The 21,767-nt window shown below is 36.5% G+C and overlaps 4 protein-coding genes across 5 annotated transcripts; 2 read left to right on the top strand and 2 right to left on the bottom strand.

Annotated features, from left to right (window-relative positions):
• Positions 1-1,368: 1,368 nt before the first annotated feature.
• On the top strand, positions 1,369-2,061 carry LOC119066689. Its single transcript, XM_037169282.1, has one exon. The coding sequence runs from the start codon at positions 1,452-1,454 to the stop codon at positions 1,986-1,988; it is 537 nt and encodes a 178-aa protein (XP_037025177.1). The 5' UTR covers positions 1,369-1,451; the 3' UTR covers positions 1,989-2,061.
• Positions 2,062-4,949: 2,888 nt separating this feature from the next.
• LOC119066683 (negative elongation factor A) lies at positions 4,950-9,070 on the top strand. Its single transcript, XM_037169276.1, has 5 exons — positions 4,950-5,785; positions 5,861-7,175; positions 7,356-7,691; positions 7,847-7,945; positions 8,065-9,070. Exons 1-5 carry the CDS (start codon positions 5,187-5,189, stop codon positions 8,707-8,709), a joined length of 2,994 nt encoding a protein of 997 aa, XP_037025171.1. The 5' UTR covers positions 4,950-5,186; the 3' UTR covers positions 8,710-9,070.
• Positions 9,071-14,220: 5,150 nt separating this feature from the next.
• On the bottom strand, positions 14,221-16,164 carry LOC119066682 (protein Tube-like). 2 transcript variants are annotated; one of them, XM_037169275.1, is made up of 5 exons: positions 16,041-16,164; positions 15,635-15,825; positions 15,397-15,563; positions 14,427-15,329; positions 14,221-14,396 (listed from the first exon to the last, which is right to left on the bottom strand). In XM_037169275.1, the coding sequence occupies exons 2-5, from the start codon at positions 15,820-15,822 to the stop codon at positions 14,311-14,313; spliced, it is 1,344 nt and encodes a 447-aa protein (XP_037025170.1). In that variant the 5' UTR covers positions 15,823-15,825; positions 16,041-16,164; the 3' UTR covers positions 14,221-14,310. The 2 variants fall into 2 exon arrangements, with proteins under 2 accessions (XP_037025170.1, XP_037025169.1); XM_037169274.1 differs by having other exon boundaries at positions 14,221-15,329.
• Positions 16,165-17,470: 1,306 nt separating this feature from the next.
• On the bottom strand, positions 17,471-20,569 carry LOC119066681 (UDP-glucosyltransferase 2-like). The gene is made up of 3 exons (XM_037169273.1): positions 20,100-20,569; positions 18,669-19,725; positions 17,471-18,597 (listed from the first exon to the last, which is right to left on the bottom strand). The coding sequence occupies exons 1-3, from the start codon at positions 20,356-20,358 to the stop codon at positions 18,306-18,308; spliced, it is 1,608 nt and encodes a 535-aa protein (XP_037025168.1). The 5' UTR covers positions 20,359-20,569; the 3' UTR covers positions 17,471-18,305.
• Positions 20,570-21,767: the final 1,198 nt, after the last annotated feature.

The following is a 21,767-nucleotide window of genomic DNA, read 5'->3' as shown; positions in this document are numbered from 1 at the left end:
GCGGCCCTCCGCTTCGCTCCGGGGCAATGGGCCGGATCGCTCGGCGTGTTAAAACGCTTTTTAAGTGCAATGAAAATTGGTATCCATTTCGTAAAAAGAAATGAATTGTCCGTGTAGTGTCAATAACTATTTACGTTGACGTAAGACGTGAAATAGTAATTTCTGCAGCTAGTTGCGCAAAGTGGTAGTTTGTGTCACTAGATGTAATGTTATCAAACGTGCGAAGCATGTGACAAAAACTACCACTTTCACAACGTGTTGCATACAACGTTTTCTGCAACCAGCTGCGAAAAATGAACTTTTGAAATTGTTACACTGCGATTATATATCTCAATAGCCGAATGGTTAGAGGTGTTGCTCGATAAGCATTGGGTTTTGGTGTCCATTTCACCACTAGTGACGAAAAGCATATATGAAAATCCATTTCACCAAAAATAGATAAAAAATAGCTAAAATAAACAATTAATTTTGCTTATGACAAGAAATAAATCTGCTGACAAAAGTAGAATAAATTTGCTGTTGCAAATCAATAGAATTGCTGTTAAAAAATAGCTAAACTAAACAATTAATTTTGCTGATGACGAATAAATAAATTTGTTGACAAAAGTATTAACTTTGCTGATAGAAATAAATAAATTTGCTGCTAAAAAATAGCTAAAAAAATATTTAATTTTGCAGATTGCAAAAAAATAAATGTGCTGACAAAATAAGATTAAATTTGCTGCTTCAAAAAAATAAATTTGCAGACGAAGAATTAAATTTGGTCACAATCGCAATAAATTTGCTGAACTAAAAGAATAAATTTGCTGATAAAAAAAATAATTTTGCTGCAAAAAAAGAATAATTTTGCTGACAAAAAAAGATTTCCCAATTAATTATTGCTTTTCTTGTTTGTATACGATATGTCTTGCGTGTTTTTATAAGCAGACTAGAACTGGCCATATGGGTGGACCGGGCAAACGAGCCCAAATGACTATTGAACACATATTGATATTGAAGCCCTAAGTGTGATCATCCGAACCGTTTTTGGGTAGTCAGTGCACTCATTGCCACATCTTTTTCGTAGTACTTCATTTGAACAACTTCACTTTCGTCATTACAGAGTAAACTGTAAACTTATTAAAAGTGAAGATGGTTCATATGAAAATGATCTAAGAATAAAGTACTATACGAGGAACACTTGGCGTCTCTCTGTAACATTTCCTTAAGTTTCTAAACGCCGTTGTCCTAAACACTGAACACTGCACAACGAGTCTACTTGCGCGCTCAAAATCCTTTTGAATTTGGTATTTCATTGTTCCATTCAACGCATTCAACTACATTTTCATTCAACTATCAATTTCATTGACAAAATGTTTTGACTTTTGTTATGCGTACACACTCTGTAGTACCCTTGTGTTGTGTAAACATGTAAACAAAATTATATTTTCATTGATAAAATAACAAGAACGATGCCATCCCATTCAAAACAACTTACCAACAGCAGCACCAATAAGCCAGCTTCGAGTGTAATGAAAGTTAAATCGAAAAACAAACGCCGAAATCGTAAAAAGAAGAAGCAAAAAGTTCAATATCCCATTCATGAAATGCGAAAAATGACCAACACAAGCGTAAATTCGGAATACAATGCAACAGATGCCGATTGTAACTTAAAACAAAATCAAATGGCTGTGGCACAAATGTGGGCAAAGACATATGAAACAATGATAAGGCTGCAATATCAACATCGGATTCAATACTGGAAGAATTTGGCAATTAATCGGGATGCAGAAATTCAGAAACTGAAGGAAAAACTGCAAGGAAATTGTACAGATTACGATGAGATTGAATCAGCGGACGAGGACGAAACGAGCGCTAAATGTACCGGTCAGAAAAAGTGTGAGGAATCCGAGGAGTCTGATGAATCGTATCTGAAATTTTTGGAAATTACATTACGTCACAGACAACAGCGTAAACGCAATCGCGAGAATGAAGCCGATTCGAAATAGTATTTCGAGTGCTCCTAATTTTGAACAATAAAATGTCAATATTATCTTAGATTTTGTGACTTCTTTATGTGGCTCCTGGTTGATTTAACACGTTGCCGGTTATTGCGACTTGTCAACTTTAGGCACACCGGAAAGTGCTAAGGGAGTCAAGGAATACCTCCAAATAAATTTCTAAAAATCAAAAATTTGACTTTTGATTTTTAGAAATTTATTTGGAGGTATTCCCTGACCCCCTTAGCACTTTCCGGCGTGCCTAAAGTGCCTGCTCGAGCATTATCCCCTACGTGTTAACAATAAAAAAATATTTACAAAAATTAGTAAGTGACAAGTTAATGTTACAGAAAAATCAGTGTGAATTTTCTTAGTTTTCGCTTTCTCTACTTCCTTCGAAAATGTTTCAAATAAACAAAACTCACATACCGTAAGTCAAGATCGTTAAAAATACATGTTAAATCACTACTTCATCACCACCTCTACTAATCAATTTCATGAAATTCCATCAAATTTCGCTGCTTTTCAAATAATTGTATATCAAGAATTGTTCAAAAGTAATACCATCAATTCCATTAAGCGTGACTGGCAGGGTCATACATTTTGCTTTCGATACGCGGTTTTAGTAACAATTTATTTATTGTCACTAAAATTACCGAAAAACAAATTGTCGGATGTGAGAGATCCACAAAGGCTGTATGTGAGAGATATAGCACAAAAAACCAAACAAAGAGTTTTAACAAATGACGAAAAAGTGTATATAATGCTCGTTACAATTGAATCAAAAAAAATGTATAGAAGACAAATTACTTTCTGGTATCATCTTTTGATGGTATCGATTAAATATATCGATTTCTTTTAATGTTTTGCACGAAGACAATGGGGCAAAACATTAAAACCGATCGTTTCACCTTAATGTTTTGCACTACTGTCTTCGTGCAAAACATTAAGACATAGGTGCACTGATGGAATATATGTTTAATGAAATCGTATCTGCATCTATTAAACTATTTCAAAGAAAGCCCACCAAGTTTCGTAATGTTTACATCGTCACACCGTGCTGAATCGTTCAGTTTTGTGCAATATGGCAACACCAATTTTAAACAATAACAGCGATGACGTTTATCGTTCAATTTTTCACTTTTTCTCCACAAAGTGCAAACACAATCATTCTTTTCAAGTTATATTTCAGTTGCCATTTGAACCATTTAATTTTTTTTTTGTCAAGTTGAATTTCCGTGTATGCACTGGCAATGTCTGTTACCACGGTTACCACGTAAATTACCAATTCTTATGAAGTATTACCGGCTGATCTACTAGATAATATTCGTTAAACGTATCTATACGTCTTTGGTAATTAATAGATCAAAATTTTGACTGGCAGTGTAATCGCATACCACCATTTTGTGTACTAACTAAACACAGCAAATTTCGCGTAACGTGGTAAATTTTGAATTCCTTGTTAAGAAAACGAATGAACTGAAAATTCTAACTAAGAAGTTTTTTTAACAGCTTTAAGTGCCCATTCCACTCAAAAAAAGTACTCCGTGAGAGAGCCGTTAGAGAGCCGTGAGAGAGCAATCTGTCAAATAAACAAAGAAAAATTGAAAAAATTCAATTTTGTCTCTCACACGGAGTACTTTTTTTGGTAAGAGGAAACTAAGCATTAAGTATTTAACCAGAAAATGTTTTTATTTGAAGTAGAGCAAAGTAAAATCACTAAACTCTATCAAAAACTTTTAAAATTTTATGTTGATTTCTCTGGAATTTAAAAAATATTCCACTCTTGCGAGGTTATATAGCTACGTTAGCACACAAAATAGTCAAAGTGAACTGGGTACTGTCATTAGTTTCGCCAATTGAATAGAACAATTCCTATGATCTGGAATTTCCAATTATATTCTCCAAAAATCTGTAAATCTATTTGAAATCCACAAGAAAAACACGTTGCTGTAAAAGAAATAGTTTAGCTTGCCGTATTTGTTGCAAGTTCCAAAGTTAATTATATTAGAAAAAGTTGATTGTCAAAATTCGCTTTCGTTACACAAGAAAAATAGAAAAAAAAATACACAAAAGTTTAACAAACTGCTTTTTTCGGTCCACCCTAAATGTCCAATATTTAAAAAATTAATGTAATTTAATTTGCTTTAGTTTACCACAATTCATACACACTTACTCAATAATTTGCGTTGAAAATTCTGACGTTTTTCATTATATTTTTTTGGGACACCCTATACACCTGCAAACAAATGGCTCCAGAAAATTTACCAAGGAACAATATTCTAGAACTAAATTCTTGTTTAAAACAATTTTTCAGTGCGAAAACTACTTCAAAGGAGTGATGAAGCGTGAGTTCAAAACATTTTTTGACTTTGGTCACAATTTTGAACCACCCTAAGTGGTTTGAAACATCCGAAAAAAAAATCCTAGGGGCATAGAAAATTTAGTTCCATGTGAATTTCATACTTAATTTCATTACATATTTTGTCGTAAATGGTGAAAAAAAATTCAAAACTGCAACTCTGCATTTTGGACTTCCCCCTTTTTTTCCTGGAAAATGACAACGAACCTATCCTGGCACCCGGACTTTTCGTATTCAGCATATGGAACTCTATCAAGATCAATCAACACATTCTCCTCCCCTTTCATGAACATATGATGTTCTGTGGCCCCCGGACTATAATATTTGCATTTGAAATGGTTGTCGATTCATTTGACTGGGTTTTCGGCAGGTAATCAAAATTGCAGGTTATACAACTTTTACCTAAGTTTCTTTTACAAAAAGAATTAGATTTTAATTAATAAATTTGGAGAACATGAAATGGACGTTAATTATGACACGTTAATGTAGCGCCACTGGTTTGAAAACATTTTGGTACATTTGTGGTATTTTTGGTAATCTGAAAGGTATTACCGGTGTTATCGGTATCATTCAGTTTGTATATGGAATTTCAACCTAACAAAAACGAAAAAGTTGTGTTCGAAGTGTCACACGTCTTCTTGAAAACTACAATTCAAAGTGAAATTTTTACTAAAAATTTACTGAAAAACATTAAAAAATTTATTGAAAAAACCCCAAAAATTCGTAAATAAATTCGCGGGACACAGCCCGCTAGAATTCGTTGCAGCAAAAAAAAATGAAAGAAACGATTTCTTGGAAATAATTCATTTTTCGCCAGATTTCTGTTTCTTTTTTTTGCCTTCAAAATGGCGTGTATAAGCGATACGTCTCTGTGGCTGCATAACAAACTTGGCACATCAAACGATTCATGGACGAGCGGTTCAATATGTTCACAATTAAATAAGGAAGTGCTGCGGAATATAAAAGACTGTTTTCCCGATTTGCAGACGCAAGTGAAACTGAAATTGTTGCTTAGCTTTTTCCATATACCGCGACGCCTTGTAGAAGAATGGAAGAATGAATTGGAGGAAATCATAGAAATTGCTGGTCTTGATTCCGAATTGTGGGTGTCAATGATAGCCGAGACAATAAAAACGTTTCCCAATACCGGTTCGTTGAATACGGAAATCAGTGACTATGAGGAAACGCGACCGATATTTAGTGACATGGTGAACGATTTGCGGAAACTAATTAATAAGCACAGTGATATCGGAATGTTGCCATTGGAGTGTCAATATTTGAATAAGGCGGCATTGATATCGGTTGTCGGTCAACAGGCGCCGCCGGTGAAACATTTTACTATAAAAAAGAAACCAAAAAGTGCTGCATTAAAAACGGAACTGTTACAAAAGTGCATGGATGCCCAGTCCATAAAGAAAACGTCAGCGCCAACAATACCATTGAGGTTAGTATTCGGCGAAACTACTCGATCGCATTACCGGATGTCAATAATTTTCCATTTTTTTAAAAATTATTTTAGATCCCGTGGAATGCCTCGCAAAATGACTGACACAACCCCGTTAAAGGGCATTCCGTCTCGCGTACCTTCAAGTGGCTTTCGAACACCTACATCATCTCAAGGACAAAATCGTCCGAACATGAGTAGAACACCGGCCGGCCGAAAGGATGGCGGTATAAAGCTTCTGGATATTGCCGATCAACCCCTGGGCTATGCGGCCGCGAAAAAACGGAAACGACAACAGGAGCTGGAAGATCAACAAAAGCGAGCATTAGAAGCTGCCGCCAATCCTCCGGTTAAACAAGAACCTGTACCGGTTACAACGACACCGGACTACGCAGCTGGTCTTACTGCTTCGACAATTTATACTCAGCCCGCTACGCCTGCATCCGTCATCAAGGAAGCACCAACTACGACAACTTCAGCGGCTACAAATGCGACCGCATCGACAATTCAATTTGTGAAAACCGATAACGTTAAGACGGACGGTGTGACGATAAAGAATGAGGTGATAAAAGTGGAAAGTATATCGACGCCCACTACGACTACAACAACAGTGTTTGCCAATCAAACCGAAAATATTAGTCCTTCCACGAACAACAATAACCAAATTGTATTCACCATGAAATCGCCCAATTCCAATAAGACTTCGCTATCGAACTCCAGCCCAACCATAGTGTCAAACGTTGTCAATTCAATCAAACAAGAGTCTCCTAGAATAGTGCAACAGAACCAAAATGTAACACTGGTAACGCAACAACAGCAGTCCCAGCAACAGCCAGCATCAACACAATCCTATATTACACCACCACTAGCCGCCTACAATCAATCGAATGTTGCCAAGCAAAAAATTAACGTTCAATCGGTGATTTCATCGTTGCCTGTGTCAGTGAGCACGGCCATGCCCACACTGACTGCTCTGTCCTCGAATTCATCGTCCATCGGTCAACAACAGATTATTACGCAATCGGCGCAGCAACAACCACAACAAATTCAAATTCCTCATCAAATCGGCGCAACGAAAATCGTTCAAATCAAGACCGCACCGACCATTCAAATGGCCAATGCACAACGAACGACCATCCAAAATATTCCGCCGCTGATACCGACGCAGCAACCAACCATTCTGAACATCCGGAATGTTTCGATAGCCGGCCGACAGAATCAAATCCAGACGACAAATGCCTCGAATATTTCGTACATTACGACGTCAAACAGCCAAGCAAACAACCAGCAGCCGCAGCAGATACAAATTCAACAGCAGCAAATTATTCAACAGCAACAACCGCAGCAACAGCAACAAATTCAGGTGTCGAATGCACCAAAATATTCGCAGGTATGTCCGATTGTGTGTGCCTCTGTCTCTGAGCTTTTGATGTTGAGCAAAAATGAAATGTTTTGTGCAATTCACAATGTTGAACACAACTTTGTTCCTTCTAATGAAGATAAAACGAAGAATCTGTGACTCGAACCCTCTATCACTCAATCACAATTCAATTTTCCCTTTTCCCTGCAGGTCGTTATGTCACCGAATGTGAAGGGAGGCAACACAATCATTCTAGCCAATCCGAATGTACAAACGCAGAAAACGTTTATTCTACGAACGATTGGCGCTGACGGAAAGACAACGTTCCAGCAAGTTCCGCTGAGCAATTTGACCGGTCTGAATCTGGGAAACAATACCAACAACATGACAATTGTGTCGAATCCACCCAGTTTGATAAAAACATCGACGAATAATCAAACATCGTCGAATCAACAACAAATACCGGCATTGGTGCCGACTAGCAGTTACACGCAAAATGTGCAACCAGTCGTTATAACGCCGGCGAATCAACAAAATATACCACAGGCAAGTGTAACCAACTGTTAAGGTGTTGTGATTACGTTAAATGTGTAGGTTTCACAAACCAGAAACATTCAATCTATCGCGTCCAAAATAGCTGGGATGGTGGGAGTTTCTATGTAAATTGCTGTAATCGACTAACATACTAACTCAAATTACAGTTGATAAATCAGCAACAGCAGTCACAACAGCAAACGATTCACATACAACAACAGCCTCAGCAACAGGGAACAACTATTATTCGGCAAGCAATGCCTCAGGTATGTGAACAATCAAATCAAATCAACTTTGCCGTTCGGTAGAAGAAATTGCTACCAGAGAAAATCGAAATGACAATCTACGGCCATCAGATCTGTAAGCTTCTTCGTTTCACTTTTAGGTTCTTGTGACTAATCAGCAAGGCGGCGTTAGCATGTTACCACAAGGATTGACGTTAATTCAACGGCCCGGACAGCAACCACAGCTCGTACAAACACAGACGGTGCAACAGCAAGGTCAACAACAGCAAATCCACCGAACGATCATTACAGCACAGCCCGAACAACAAATGAGACAAGTACAAATTCGACAGATTCAGCCCCAACAAATTATAATTCAGAATCAGCCAGCAACAATAATCCAGCAGCAACAGCCTCAACAACAGCAGCAGCAGCAACAACAACAACAACAGCAGCAGCAACAACAAATCCAACCGCAGCAACAGCGAGTGGGACTTAGTTTAAGTCACGATCATGCCAACAAAGCCCATGAAATGTTCCGACGAGCGAATCGCGTGACGCGTCGCGACAAAGCGTTAATTCTCAGTTTTATGGCCGGTTGTCGTGAAAATCCGATGCCCAGTGCGGACAATTGTATCGTGATAAAGCTCAGTGATTCGGAGGAGAAAGTGAAAACGGCGTCCAATAACAGTTTTTCGGTGATGCGAGTGGAAACGTTTATCAAATTGGACTATAATACAGGTGAATGGGAAAAATTCCAAAAATTCGGTCGTGTTGAACAGACACCGCAACAGATTCAACAATAAAAATGGACAAATTGTGGATCGGTTTAGCGCTCATTGGATGGTGTCACTAGTTTGGTGAATTTTTTTTTAATTAAATTTTTCTCTTTATGCGATGATCGAATGTTTCGTGACAAATGGTTCTTCGAGGACAGTCGGCCAATCGGTAATCGATTTCATTTTAGTTTTTTTTTTTCTTTTGGTACGTGACTATTGTGCACTCTTTAAGCAAGAAGTTGAAAGAGAAACAACAATTGCACTAGTAGCAGTATGAGAAATTGGTTTTTAAATTTAAATTTACTTCATTTTACGAAGAACAATTAGAAAAAAGAGTTTGAATAATCACGCTCCACTACCTGTGCTTCCAAAATGCAGTTATTTTGAAAGGGAAAAAAAAATGTTTTTCGGTCACATTTCAATTTGTTTTATTTAATCAAGCAAGTTGGATCAGTTTCCACTACAATTCATTGATCGAACAAAACATCGTACGCGATTCTCTTGATTCACCTTGTTTCTTTTAACATAAAGCCAGTCTCCGGAAGACTAGGTTCGGGAAGACGAATTAATTTTATTTTACTGACCATCATCCTTATCCTGGATTCTGAACAACGTCTATTCGCTATAAACTATCCCATAAATTCATAGTGGGAAAATGATCTGAGTCATTTACAATTTCATAGAGTTACAGTCGAGCAGGACTGACTTACTATTCAAAATATTTATTCTTTTATTAATATTCTAAAAAATGTCTTACAATTATTACAGTCAGAGGCAGTGAAGTTTCATCATGAATTTTCTTCAGCTGTTTTTTAGCTGATCCACACATACAATCAAAACTTTTTATATGGTTGAAGCTGTTACACACACGTGAGTGGTAGTGGATCAACAGCTGAAGCAAATTCATGCTGAAACTTCACTACCCCTGACTGTAAAACTTCTTTACAAATTTCGAATAAAAAGTCATGCACTCCAGAGATTAGCATCAGCGCCACCATGTCATCTCGAATGTAACTCTATGATTTTTATGGACTCACAAACTTCAAACTCGACAAAAGAAATATCTTCGAGCAATGGCGTAACCTCCTATTGGTCTAATAGTTTCATTATCTTATCAGAATGTCTCCACATTAGAAAGCAAACTCTTCAGAGAAAACTTGTGCTGTAAATTAGGAAGGAATTTAAAAAGATTTTTGCTGCTCGCATTTGAAAGCTTTTGTGAGTTAAGAAACTGTAAAGTAACTAGTGTGCAGAGGAAAACTTTAGCAAAGTTTTCGAAGCACAAAAACGTTTATATTCACTGAAAACATATCTGATGACGTCGTCTACTTTCGTTGGCGAAAGTATTTGAAAGTATTTCCTTAATATTTGAATCATAAGATAGAGAAACTCTTTTAATAGTTGGGTTTTACATAAAATTTATTTCTTTGAAAATTCACTTTTCTTACAAATGCATTATAATTCATTAAACTTTACTTATCCCACTGGGTAAAAGTGGTGTTTCCCTAGGGAGATAAATTGGACATGCTGTCAAAATTAGTTTTGCTTTGTTGAGTAAAATTGCGTACGAATAAAACCAAACTAAATCAACTGCTGTGCTAGTCTTGTGGCATGGCATAGGTTTCATTTGTTTACCTTCTGAAGGCTTCATCATTTTTAGCTTTCAAATATTAAAGAATAATCTTGAAAAAGGGACCAAAAAAGTGTCGATTTGTGTGGTGTTTACATTACATTTCTCACCATTAAAAATTCTAAAGCAAATGGTATCAGTGCCGGACTGGCTCAAAAAGCTCTTCGGGTGTTGTATGAAGAAAATTGTACAAATTAAAAGGCCCTACGGGAATCGACCGAACGCCCATAGGACCGGCACTGATGGTATCAATGTTTAGCAACTCGTTGAAGGCGGTACTTCACATACGATCGACCGAGAATAAGAGATCGTTCGGTGTATGATGGCGTTGTAGTGCAGGTACTTTTATGGGCTGGAAAATTATCCCAACAACATTGACGAAGAATTTTCCAACCCAAAAACGTACAACAAGAGTCAATGCAAAGATTATAATTGCATTTTGTTTCGTTGACATTTTATTTTATTTTTTAACTTTCTATGTTGAAGCACCGCGCACGACCCTAAAAGCTTTTTGAACACGACCGATAAATTGGATATTCTAAAATTCTAAATAAATAAAAATGTTTGCATTGATAAGTGCATAGACTAGATAATGTTTGCGTAATAAATTTACTGATATGGAATTATAACTTCCATCGTTGTTGACGAATGCCATTGGTGAATTCAAAATGCAACTTCATTCTTCGTCATAATATCAAAGCGCTGAAGTTATATGTTTGGATGATATTCTGGACGATGATTCTCGCATTTTCGTAACTCATTAATATTCGTAACTTGACAGTTGCGTGTATAAAATCCAAAAAAAAACTGTCAAGTTACGAATTGTTTAAGCCACGAAAGGCATGAGAATCTACGCCCTATATCGTAAAACGCCAATATTACACGTGAAATTAATAGATGGATGTAAATCGATGGAACTTATAATTCCTAGACAGTTATAACTATGATGTTCTTTCCTCCTGTAAATATGATCCGTTAAAAATGTTTAGTGTTTAAGGCGAAACTAATTAGATTAAATTGAAATGAAATCTAGGTGAATTGTTTTAAAAAAAAAACTATAAATAATGCAACACTATTCTAAGCGAGAAATAAATAAAAATCTAAAATTATAAAAAGATTTAAATAACAAAAAATTATTATAATAAAACTAAAAAAAAGAACCCAGAATCCTGTCTGTATAATATAGCTCTATGAAAAAATGTACAAAAAAAATTAATTAAAATCAAAAAAACATTTAGTTTGTATTTACGGTAAAAATTATTAATTATTTTATTCATACAATCAAACAATAAATAGTTTTTGCATGGAACAAAGAGAAAAAATCTTCAAAAGATGTTAAATTATAATCGCTCTAAAATATAACTACAACCAGAAACACATAAACATGGCTTTCAATTTCAGGGAGCCCACTCCTCCTTGATTCCTTAAATCTCCTTGATTTTCAAAAATCCTCCTGAAACCTCCTTAATCTCCTCAAACTCCTTATTTTTAGTTTCACTTTAGTTAAAACATCTAACATTTTAATTCTGACTGTGGAACCATATATATTCAAAACCGTTCCTCGCTTACTTCACCAAAAAAAGCTCATGAAACCTAAATAATTCAACAAATGAGATCTATAGTGCAAAAAGGTACTTGCAAAACCCTATTGCTTCAATTGTTCTTTTCATCGATTGTGTTAATGCTGCTGGCAACTTAATTCCCTTGACTGAAAGTCATGGGTCTTACGGATGATAAACACTCTAAAATGTTTGTCACACTTCACTACTATGATTGAAAATACATGAATGTATGACCAAAAACCTTAAATACAGAAAATGTTTGTCACACTTTGTTCATTCCTTGATAACACGATAACTCGATTAATTCTCAATGGATTTCCAAAAACTTTTTTTTATTCGACGGGTAATTAAATTCCTGAGGTTAAGTTCATAGATGGGTTATAACGGACGGGTGATCTCTGAGATATTCCTAAAAGAATTTTTGTCTTGTCGCTTGATAACACGATAACTCGAGTAATTTTCAATATATTTCCAAAAACTTTTTTTTGTTCGACGGGGAATTACATTCCTGAGGTCAAGTTCGAAGATGGGCTATAACGGGCGGGAGATCTTTGAGATATTCTTAAAACAATTTTTGTCTTGTCGCTTGATAACACGATAACTTGAGCAATCCTCAACGGACTTCCAAGAACTTTTTTTTATTCGACGGGGAATTAAATTCCTGAAGTTAAGTTCGAAGATGGGCTATAATGCACGGGTGATCTCTAAGGAATTCCCAAAAGAATTGTTGTCTTGTCGCTTGATAACACGACAACTTGAGTAATTCTTAACGGATTTCCAAACCTGACCTGACCCACCCATTAGGTGGGGCCTAGTCATTTATTGTCAATCAATTGTTAACTTTCGTCTGGTGTGTATCGTGTTTGAGGAAAGTTTGGCCATCTGGTTAAGTTAGCCAATGCGTATTTATTCCTCAATCATACACTCACGGAATTTGGAAAACCGACACATTTTCTGTTCTGTGCAATTTGAGCAGTCTTTTTCGCTTATCTTAAAATAAATTAATCAATATTTTGATATGATATTTTCTGTTCTATGTTTTACTGGTTTTTTTGTGAATTTTGCATGCATTTTTATATGGGGAAATCAGAAACTCAAGTAAAACACAGAAACAGAAAATGTGTCGGTTTTCAACATTCCGCGAGTGGAGGAATGCTGATCCTGAGCGAGGATTTAGCGTAAATAAATTTGTGTTTCCCGAAATTTCAAGGAGCAGCTCTTAGAAGAAACGATTGCGGCTATTCGGATAGTTAGAATACTTTGTATTTCTACGATAAAGTGGAAGATTTTCCAATTATTCGAAAATTGTTAGACCTCTGCTCGTCGGCCTGTAAAAGATATTTTTTGCATTTAGATGTAGAAAACGAGCGAAAGACGTTATTAGCAAAATCGATACAAAACGAGTCAGACAAAAACGAAAAGCATAAGAAAGAGGCCAAAATTTAAAGCATCGAAGCTGAAATTGGAGATGAGACTTTAAAGTTAAAAGTCGCCGAAAAGTTAATTGATGATGGTAACAACACTTCGTCAGCTGTAGTTAGCGAATGTAAATTAGATAAATCGTCAGTGGCCAAGGCACAGATGATTTTAAATTCGGGCATTACAAGTAGCAAGAAGATAAAATAAAAAAAAGGCAAAAAATTAAGTTACTTTTTTGGAAAAATCTTCGATAAAATATTTGTAAAAAATTCGGAAAATATTTTCCAAAGAATATTCTCTTAGAAACACCAAAAAATCTACTTCATATATCCTTTATAGGCTGCTAGGAATCTCGCGCCGCGTCATTCACAATAATTCACATTTTGACACATTTTGTATAAGGAAGATGTCACTTTGTGAGTCATTGTGAATGACGCGGCGCGAGATTCCCTAACACCCCTTTATATGACTTTGGAAAGTCAAAAGAATTTCGAATTCATCAAATTTAATCCAAAATCTCATATTTTAAAACTCCTGAAATTCTCCTTAAATTATCGAAATATCCTCCTTTATTCCTTAAAAAGGAGGCCGAATTTTGAGTGGGCTCCCTGCAATTTATATCGCATCTCAACTGAGAATCCTGGGAATCTGATATTAGCATCGATATAATATATGGTAGATAAGTAATGTCAAAGCAACTTTATGTCGAAAAATCACATGGATGTATGTAGGTGCGGGAAAACAGGAAAACAATGACATTCAAAGACGTTGCGGAGTTGATTTCAGAGTAAATGTTTTCTAGTGATGTGCCATTGTTAAGGTATTTCAATAGAGAATATCTATCAAAAGGATAGCTTCAAAAAGTAAACTTAAATTTTTTGAGTTATCGCTGTCGGAAGGTGCCAAAAAAAAAACAATGCAAAGCACTTCCTTCAAACGCTTACTTTTAATGTGAAATATTTCTATTTTAAGTTTGTCAGTTATTTGATCTCGATGGTCATTAAAAACTAGATATATTCATGCTCCCGATCCATCAATTGACTGATTTACTAATTGTGACAAATGTGGCACATTTGCTTCAAAAGATTCTCCTTCATCGGTTGAATTCTGTTCCTGCGGTAAATTATCGGAAGTTGGATGCGACTGACTCAGTAATTGTGACAAATGTGGAACATTTCCATCAAAACATTCTTGTGTATCGTTGGAATTCTGTTCTGACGTTAAATTATCAGATGTTGGATGCGACTGACTAAGTAATTGTGAAAAATGTGGAATATTTCCGTTTGGCGACTCATGGTGATCGGTTGAATTTTGTTTCTTTCCCCGATTATCTAACGACTGCGACTGATTCAATAATTGCGAAAAATTCGGTAAACTGGTTAATGTTGGAACAGACGAAATTCGATCCATAGGATTTATAGCTGACGCTGAGCAATTCGTTTGATTGTTGAGCTGTCCCATTAATTCTGACAAATGTGGAACATTTCCGGTAGAATTTTCACCTTCATCATTTGAATACACCCTCGACATGGCACTGCCGGACGTTGACTGCGATCGATCCGTGATCTGTGAGAAGTACGGAACATTTCTGGCTGCGCATTCCGGTTGCCCACTTGCAGTACCATCGGCAACATTGAAAATTGATAAGTTCGGAATGTCACCGGTATTGGATTGCGAATCTTCGGAATTTACATGTGACAATTGTATCTGACTGTCTCGATGTTCCGGTCTGCGAGTTAAGTGATTCGTTGTCTGGACTGGCGTTGAAGCAACATCTTGACTCAATTGCGGCGCGGTTGCCATACGTATCAAATCCTGTTCGCTTATGGGGCGATCCGGCATCAACGAACGGTCAAATATTTGCTTGCTCGCAATGTTTTTACTGGCAGCTTCAAGGCACCGATTCAAATCCATAATCTCCGATGTATTCGGATAGTTTCCGTTCAACAGTTCGTTATCAATACCGCCCAAGTCGTCTGGCAAAGAAATGTCTATTTTTGCGGCAGGTCCTGTCGTTGGTCGCTGAGGTGGTGCTTCTGAACAACGATATGAAATGAATAATTATCGATTCTGAGCAGAGAGGGGATTTGATTCAAGACTTACCGCTCAACAAATTGATTGCTACGTACTCTGCGGCTCGCCATAGTTCAGACTTTACAAGCAGCTGTAATAGGTGACTGAGTGTGGGTCGAATTTTGCCAGAAGTCATCCATTCTTCAAGGAATATGTATGCAGAATTCTTAAGTCTTCCCCCAGCTTTTTCTATTGATCTGTTGTGGAATGGGCACAATTATAGCATTCACTCAGTCTCTAATGATCTGTAAACTCGTTCGATAATTACCTGATGTTTTGGATATTGTACTTCGGTTTGCAATCGTTCAATTGTTCATGATCTATCAATTCGGAAGGCACAATTTGCATCACCTTTTTCCAGGCCGGGCTGCTAGACGGTACATTCAATATTTCCGCGATTTTAATCAATTCCGCTTGTGATATGTGTCTGACTTCTGTTCTACGGGTGAATGCCATTTTCTAAATAAATAGAAAAATCGCTTGATGTACTGAGAGTATAAATAATATCGGCTGTCCGATTGTTTTCAAGTTGATGATAAGGCTCTGATAACAGAAAACATTCTTCGATTTGTTATGATTCAAAAGAGGACACTGTGTATTGTACATTGATTATCTTAAGGCCGTATTAATCCACAAAATTAATAGTTCTAACAGCTGTCTAATCTCATAATTACCTATTACTGATGAGTAGCGTCGAGTAAGTTATGAATTGACTCATTCACAAGTAAAAACCCAGTTTACGTAGCAAGCATTTAATGTCACACAACAATGACAAGAAGACTACAATCTGTTTTCATTACTCATTCAGAGAGGTTCTAAGATAACGGCTGGGACGCCGACTCATTTGATTTGATTTTGTAAACAAGGCAACAAGTGTCTGTACTAGAATATACGTCACAACCAAGGTGACTTTATGTCAACAGGTTGCATAGAACGCTGAAATGCCCATAATTTTGTGTTGGAAATTTGCAAGGCTGTGTACTTTGGGAAATTTGTACTAACATATACCTACAGTAAAATTTCACTACGGTAAATGTAAATATCCATGAAATGTCATAGCAGTGAAGTTGGTTCACAAAAATACAAAAAAAAAAATATTTCTTTTTTACGCCTTGTTGTGGTTGGTTGATTGTAGGCAATTTCCGTCCACCACAGATACGTAAATAACTAGTTTTGGCTTTTGTGTGATTACTCCGCTCGCCTTAGGCTTTTTCCGCAAAGCTCACCCTTGCCAAAACAACATACTTACAAGCAAGAATACTATTACCTTGCCTAATCACGTACATGTACCCACTCCACAAAATAAATATTTGGACTGACGTACGTAATGTACATAAATCTATCACATTTGAGCTTTAGTTTCCGAGCTGCATTTCCCTTTAGGAAACCTCGGTTGGCCTGTAGAAGCGCCACCATTTTTTTCAGTAACTTCATTCTTTGCGCCCTATTTTCAGGTGATATACCTTCACTCTTGTGAAATATCCATGAAATGTTATGGCTGTGAAGTTGGCTCAAAAAAAAATTGATCGCTAATTAATGTATTAAGCACACGAAAGCATACGAACGTCTATTACATTTTAGCTTTAGCTTCCAAGCTGCATTTCTCTATTAGGCATGGTCGATAATGAAAATGATTATCGATAATTATCAATTATCGATAATCGATAATTATCGACTTTTTTTTATCGAAAATTATCAAAAAAATATCGATAATCGATAATTATTGATATTTTGATAATTATTGATATTTGGATAATTATCAAGATATCGATAATTCGATATATCGATATTTCGGTCCGAAAATCCGATATTTATCGATATATTCTGATATATCGGTATATTATCATGAATTTTCAGATAAATATCAAAATATCGATATTTTGATAATTATCGAATTTCGATATTTTGATAATTATCGATAATTATCGATAATTATCGATAATTATTAAATTATCGATAACGATATGATTAATCGATTATCGATAATTTCTTTCGATTGATATTATCGATAATTTTGAACGCCTCCCATCCCTATTCCCTATATTATACACTTGGTAGAGCTTTCGGCTACTAATATTTCGTTTATTTAAAACCAAATTTGAGGAGTGACTGAAATTTTATTGTTCATTCGAATGAGACCGATTCACTAATAATTTAAGTGGTCCAGGCAATAGACACAAAAAAAACCCTGAAAAATGAGCCAGAACTACTTCAGGTGGCAAAAAATAAAAAAAACTGAAAATTTTAGATTATTAGGTACATCAGACCATTCTCAGCATCACACCTAGAAAAGAAATTAGAAACAGTCAACGCACTTCAAGCACAGGTGATCATAGTCGACAGCCGCCAAATAGAGTACTATTTTGTATGAAATGATTTTTACAGTGTTATAAAGTTGTGTGACATACTGTCAAGTTTCAGTACCCTATTTAGGGTACCACTCATGCTTGAAGTGCGTTGGAACAGTGCGTAAAACTTGTGGTCCCTACATGAAATACGTAAAATTTGATAGTGTGAGTTTTCCCCCATTAAATTGGTGGGAAAGCCCCAAAAACTTAATGTGCCTGCTAGAATGATCCAAATTTTCAACGCCAACATGTGTTAGTGAAAATTGTACGAAATGTGCATCTATTCAAACTGTGTCGGGACCAGACGTACGAAGTAGCAGTTGCTGTGTATGATTAGTCTAAGCTCACCATCACTAAAAAAAGCTTTCTAATTTTATCTGAAAATCAAACATCGGGAGGTTAAGTTATCTTTTCTAAACTTCTTTCATCTTATTATGATACGTGGACCGTATAGAGTAGAAGTCACTCAAAGCTTTTATGTCTAATTTACCGCGCTCTATCCGAAAATTTTCAGCTTTTAGTTTTTGTCATCGGACTATAGTCTGTAAAGCGGTTTTTTGGGGATAATGGACCACTAGAAACATTTTCTCATCAATTTCGCTTTAATTTTGCTTCGCCTGATGATCGATCAGTAGATAGATACCGAAAACTCGATCGCATTACACACTGAATAAGATATGATCCCATACCAATGACACATAGGATGAAAGCCCAAACGTCCAAATTGTATAAGACAGTAAACGGTAAATCGACTGCAACCATTCGCATTTGTGGTGCTCCTTTGTTTTTCGCAATGTGTTTCACCCAGTGGATGGCCGTTTCTAACGGTGGTCTCAATTGGTCTCTGTATCGATCGGATATAATTCTTGCGTTTTCGGTGTAGCTGCAAAGTAAGATGGGTCTATAAGGATCATCTCTGACCGAATTTTCATCCATATGCGTCTCATCACCTACCTTGCATTCGAAATAATGTCTCTTAGGGCCGTTCGCAGTCTGTGTTCTGTTAATTGCTCAAATGTTATACTAATGCCATATCGGTTCTGTTGAGCTACAGCCGAATTTAGATATTCATCGAAAACAATTGGTATACCGATAACAGGCTTAGCATAATGTACCGCTTCTAATGTACTAAGCATGCCACCGTGTGTGATGAACAGTTTTACTGAAGAATGAGCTAAAATTGATTGTTGCAAGAACCACGGTCCAATTAGAATATCCGTTGGTTTATGTGACGGAATCGTAATCATCTCTTCACTTTTGATAATAATTCGCATTTGCGGATACTCGGCAAGGGCATTGATTATTGCGTCCTTCTTATCATTAGAAAGTTTTGAGAACTCTATGCACGAGCCGAGTGCCAAATAAATTGCACCATGTCGTCCAGCATCATCCAGAAATCTCTGGATATTCGGTGGCAATGGCTGAATTTCCCGATCGATGTGCATGCCACCGACTTCGATCATATTCGGTGGATACGGTCGATACGGTCTTGCCGTTCCAACTGTCCAGTGTGTATTTAAAAGTACGAGTGATACGTTTCGTTTCAGCTCTGCAATTGTTGGCATGTTCTTTGCATTCGGAAACAGGTCGTGAAGATACCGTTGTTGTACCGACGTTGACAACAGTGGCATCACAATGTCATCAAACCAATAGCTAGCCGAATTGTACATTCGTTGCCAGAAATTCATGCGATCGGTGTAACCGTTGTTTGTGTTCGGCATGAATGACGAGAATACGGGCGAAGCTACAACATCCGTTGTCCACTTATATGCACCGAATGAGGACGTTGCTATAACTGGTGCATTGAAGTGGTGTCCCAGTCCGAGAAGTGCTTCGCCATAAATCAATTCTATGATAATTACATCAAACGTTTTATCGCTACGAATCAATTCCTTAAGATTTTCACTAGTCGTTGCCCATCCAGTTAGTTTTGTGCCATAATCAAGAACGTTCAAAAATGAATCCCAGAAGTGGACATTGTTGACCTCCAATAAATTTCCTTTCATGAAATCTGTAGAAGAAAGAGTGAACTTGAAAATACCAACAGTTTGTTCCTAAGAGTAATTATACCTAGAGAGGAAATTTCGAACAAAATTACATAAAATATGTGGTCCCAACATCAAATACGAAATTTGTATTGGTATGTGTGTTTGCCCTCTTAATTAAGAGGGCAAATTGAACTATCAAAAGCGAACGCATACATGTATTGGTGTAAAATTATACGAAATGTGGATCTTATACAAACTGATGTTGGGACCACATTTCGTCGTACAAACTTCCTCTCTAGGTATAATTACTCTAAGGTTTGTTCTCAATAAATTTAAGGTTGCGGTTAGAAGATTGCATGTCGCTGGCATATGTGGCTCAAATGAAATGAACATATACCTCGTTTGTAGCCAGCCCATGAATGTTCGAGTAGAATTTCAGTGCAATTTTTTATCGGTTTGTTCAGCGGAAACGGACTGACGAATGTTACTTCGTGTCCATCGTCGGCTAGACCATTCATCAGTGCATGTCCAATAGCATAGTGAGATCGTGACGGACAAGGAAAAACGCCTAAAATTTTATAACCATTCACCGACGCAGTTAAATGTAACAACAGCAACACACAAGAGAAACAAATCCGGCACAATTTCGTAATCATATTAATTGCCAACTGAATAGCCTGCACAGTTTACAGTTCCCCAATTGTATCAACGCGTTGCAACGAAATGCAATTTTATAACGAATCTCAGAACACGCACTAGGTGTAAGTTAGACGATATAGAAATCGATTTCAATGTTAGTGATGTTATAAAGTGCCTTTGTTCGTTTTTTGCTCTTCTTCTAATTTTTCCGATGCACTATTGACTTCATCAACTGTTTTGTGTATTTATTTAATTATTTATTTTGATGTAAATAATATTATATTAACTTATAATTACCTTGTCATTGAATTAAATTGTGGAGAGTGCAACTGAGAGTAAATATTTTCAACCAGCAATATAACTAACAACGTTTCTCAATATCATCAAAGCTGAGAGGGAAATAGCTTCTATGTGTCTAATTTTTCTTTCTCACAATGAGTATTTTCTCAGAAATGAGAGAATTACAGAAGTTTCTAGCGTCTCGTAAGCAGAATGAAAATCGCTTCTTTAACTAATTTAAACCATTTCCTAGCTATTGGCATCCATATCATTCAGGTAACCATTGCACATTGGAGCATTGCAATATTACTGTATTTAATATTAATCTCGGACTAAAGCTATTCAAGAAAGGTAATCAGCAGCTTGAACAGCTTAATTCCAGATTGTTTCAAATACAAAATTTTACGATTGCCAAATTTTCCAAAAGGGACATATTTACAACAACTTTTTGACTTCCCCCTTCGATTCTAATGACCCAACTTGGGCTTTTTTGTATAATTTTCTTTCTAACATTTCTTGGGTCAACTTTTTGTTGATAACACTTTTGCGTTGCGCAGAATGTGTCACCATTAACGATATCAGTTATTTTTTAAGTATTCTCATAATTGTACATCTATAAATCATGTTAGCAGTTTTTTTTTCGAATTTTTAAACCCTCTTTTCCGTAGAACAGAAGAAAATTCACCTTTTCACGGCCCGTGCTTTTCACACTGGAGTCCAAAAAATATCGCCTCTAGTGCTGACGTGATTTATGGATATCCCCAATGAAGCGTTGAAATTTATTTATCGAGCCCCACAACATCGACGGTCACAACGACCTCCCCTTCAAAATCAAACTTATTTTTCGGTTCATGTTTACCCACAAAAAGTGCATATTCTCAAAGCTGTATACTTGAGGAGGTCACGCAGATCGCCTTTTTATTAGATACGCGGGAACACATAAAAAAGACTTCATCTACTATGAAGTTGTCAAATTTAAGGATCAACCTACTACGAAAATGTATAAAACTGTCAAATTTTTTGTGTGCCACCCTCGTATCTACATCAGCATGACCTCTACAAGTATACAGCCTTGCGAATTCTGAGATGTAGTCGTACATTATGTCACTAGTAATAAAAACGTGTGTATTTCGCCCAGGTGGAGCTT

The sequence above is a fragment of the Bradysia coprophila genome, chromosome IV (assembly GCF_014529535.1).
Source record: "Bradysia coprophila strain Holo2 chromosome IV, BU_Bcop_v1, whole genome shotgun sequence".
NCBI classification, from domain to species: domain Eukaryota; kingdom Metazoa; phylum Arthropoda; class Insecta; order Diptera; family Sciaridae; genus Bradysia; species Bradysia coprophila.
Note: the sequence above shows the minus strand (reverse complement) of the source record. Positions and strands in the feature narration are given on the sequence as shown.

Coding starts and splice junctions, on each gene's coding strand:
- LOC119066689 (XM_037169282.1), top strand. CDS start 1,452: ATGCCATCCCATTCAAAACAACTTACCAACAGCAGCACCAATAAGCCA.
- LOC119066683 (XM_037169276.1), top strand. CDS start 5,187: ATGGCGTGTATAAGCGATACGTCTCTGTGGCTGCATAACAAACTTGGC. Junction 5,786..5,860: donor GCGCCAACAATACCATTGAG/GTTAGTATTCGG, acceptor AAATTATTTTAG/ATCCCGTGGAATGCCTCGCA. Junction 7,692..7,846: donor ATCAACAAAATATACCACAG/GCAAGTGTAACC, acceptor CTCAAATTACAG/TTGATAAATCAGCAACAGCA.
- LOC119066682 (XM_037169274.1), bottom strand. CDS start 15,822: ATGGCATTCACCCGTAGAACAGAAGTCAGACACATATCACAAGCGGAA. Junction 15,564..15,634: donor TACAATATCCAAAACATCAG/GTAATTATCGAA, acceptor ATTCCACAACAG/ATCAATAGAAAAAGCTGGGG. Junction 15,330..15,396: donor AGCAATCAATTTGTTGAGCG/GTAAGTCTTGAA, acceptor ATCGTTGTTCAG/AAGCACCACCTCAGCGACCA.
- LOC119066681 (XM_037169273.1), bottom strand. CDS start 20,358: ATGATTACGAAATTGTGCCGGATTTGTTTCTCTTGTGTGTTGCTGTTG. Junction 19,726..20,099: donor ATGGGCTGGCTACAAACGAG/GTATATGTTCAT, acceptor TTTCTTCTACAG/ATTTCATGAAAGGAAATTTA. Junction 18,598..18,668: donor GACATTATTTCGAATGCAAG/GTAGGTGATGAG, acceptor CTTACTTTGCAG/CTACACCGAAAACGCAAGAA.